Source organism: Pinus tabuliformis, chromosome 4_2 (assembly GCF_031772625.1).
Source record: "Pinus tabuliformis cultivar Carrire ecotype Pingquan chromosome 4_2, CPIR1, whole genome shotgun sequence".
Lineage (NCBI taxonomy): Eukaryota > Viridiplantae > Streptophyta > Pinopsida > Pinales > Pinaceae > Pinus > Pinus tabuliformis.
In genome coordinates, this window is record NC_142304.1 from 536993515 (window position 1) to 536995994 (window position 2480).

The 2480-nt window shown below is 35.8% G+C and overlaps 1 protein-coding gene across 1 annotated transcript; it reads right to left on the reverse strand.

The window, feature by feature from the left end:
• Window positions 1-1370: 1370 nt before the first annotated feature.
• On the reverse strand, window positions 1371-1682 carry LOC149170413 (histone H4-like). Its single transcript, XM_089425570.1, has one exon. It carries the CDS (start codon window positions 1680-1682, stop codon window positions 1371-1373), a length of 312 nt encoding a protein of 103 aa, XP_089281696.1.
• Window positions 1683-2480: the final 798 nt, after the last annotated feature.

A 2480-nucleotide genomic window follows, 5' to 3' on the forward strand; every position in this document is an offset into this window, starting at 1 on the left:
CACCAGCTTTGGTGCCTATCTTTGCACCATCTGTTGAATTTGATTTAGCACCAAATTTTGCATCCATTTTTGTGCCCATTTTTGCATCTTTTTTTGGACCATTTTTAACATCCACATTTACGTTTGATTTGTCTCCATTTTTCCCATCTCATTTTGCACCATATTTTGCGTCATTTGTTTCATCCAATTTTGCATCATTTTTAACACCATCACTTGCATCTAATGTTACATCATTTTGAGCATCCAAATTTGCATTTATATTTGCATCTTATGTTGAGTCATGTGTTGTGTCCACCTTTGCATCTTATTTTGTGTCTAATGGTACATTCAATTTAGAGCCATTTTTTATGTCTACTTTTGTATTTGTTTTTGCACCAAGTTTTGCATCCAATTTTAAGCTATTTTATGCCCCTTTTTGCACCATTTTTTGTGTCTACTTGTGTCCAATGTTGCACCATTATTTACACCCACTTTTTCATCCAATTTTGCATTTTTTTGGTGTCTAGTTTTACATCATTTTCGCCATCCAAATTTGCATCTTTTTTTGCCTCATTTTGTGTCCACATTTGCATATAATTTTGTGTCCAAGTTTGAGCCTAAATTTGCATTTGATTAGGAATCATTTTTTACATCCAATATGGCATCCTTGGTTTCACCTTTTTTCAGCCCCATTTTGCATCTTGTTTTATGTCTTTTCTTACATCTTTTTTTTTTTTCCTTTTTTGCGCCCAAGTTTGCATCCCAAATTTACACCATTATTTGCATCATCATTTGGCATATTAATTTGTACCGTTTTTTGCTTCTTTTTAACGCTCAACTTTGCATCTTATTTTACATCTAGTTGTTTTCTTTTTTTGCATCTAATTTGGTGCCCATTTATGTGTCCTTGTTTTTGCCCAATTTGATATCCTTTTGTATGCCATGTTTTGTTCCCTCTTTGTGTCAACAATTGCACAATTTTTCACTTCTAATTTAAAACACTTTGTATGTCAATTGTTTGCATTTTGTATTAATTCCTAGTTTAACATCCAATTTTACTTTCAATTTTGCATCCATGGTTACATCCGCATTTGACTTCTTATATAGAGTATATTTTTCTTTACATATATGACCCCCTTTATAGATTCATAGTGAAATATATGATAGTTTCTAAATATCATTAAAACAGATATCACAATTCAAAATCATTTGTAAAGAAATTTAAAAAAAATTGACAACATCCATCCAAAAAAATAACAATGTGTCATTAACAATTTTCAAAACATGTATAAAATAGCAACATGATACTAATAAAATCAGTATTATTTTTAATCAAAACAACTAAAATTCAACAGACTTAGTTGATGAATCCATTTGAAGAATTGATTCAATCAACCGCCGAAGCCGTAGAGGGTCCTGCCCTGCCTCTTCAAGGAGTAAATGACATCCATGGCGGTCGCTGTCTTCCTCCGGGTGTGTTCAGTGTAGGTGACGGCATCCCTGATAACATTCTCGAGAAAGATCTTGAGAACTCCCCTCGTCTCTTCATAGATGAGACCGCTTATGCGCTTGACTCCGCCTCTCCTAGCCAGCCGTCTGATGGCAGGCTTTGTGATACCCTGAATGTTATCCCTCAACACCTTACGGTGCCACTTTGCTCCTCCCTTTCCCAAACCCTTCCCTCCTTTTCCACGACCAGACATCTTTCCTGCTTTTCTTCTTTACCTCTTCTTCAACAACAGATTCCATTCAATGTAATGCTTTGAAATCTTCCGGCTCACCCCTTTTATGGTCACGCATCCACCTGAAAATTCAAATTCCTATGACTTTGGCGCCAAATGAATCTCAGCCGTCAGATTTGCAAGAGCCCATCGACGTCACAAATACACCCACACGCGGATCAACCCAACCAGGGCAAGGATCAATGAAAAGACACCATTGCTCGGAGGACTTTCTTTATTATGAAGAAAGGTAAAATCTAACTCAACGACCGATTGCTGGGCAAAGTTTCTTTCTTATAATTATTACTAATTAATACTGGTTACTAATTAAAAATGAAAAATCGCACTACATACAGAAATGAAAAATCTGATAAAATGATGAATGCTGGTGTAATCCCCGTCGCAGATCCTACACCGCTTGCACCATCAGCACGAATCAAACCTGCGCAGATAGCGTTTATCAATTCTCTGATCAGAACATGATCCTGCCATTGATTTTATAATATTTATGAAGGGGTATAGCCCACATTGTGTGAATTTTTTTTGAACGGACAAAGAATTCGTGATCTGAAACATCCAATATAAGCCACAGCTGGTGAGTCACTCAAAGCCACAACATATAAATTAAATTATCATGATATAACGAAATAAATATGTTTTCATCAGGTATTCATAAGTTCGAGACGCGATACGTGGCGGTTTAGACAGAGCTGCAAAGCGATCCTAGAATACTCATAAATAATATGGGTCTGGTTGAGGAATAGTTATAATTATTATGTT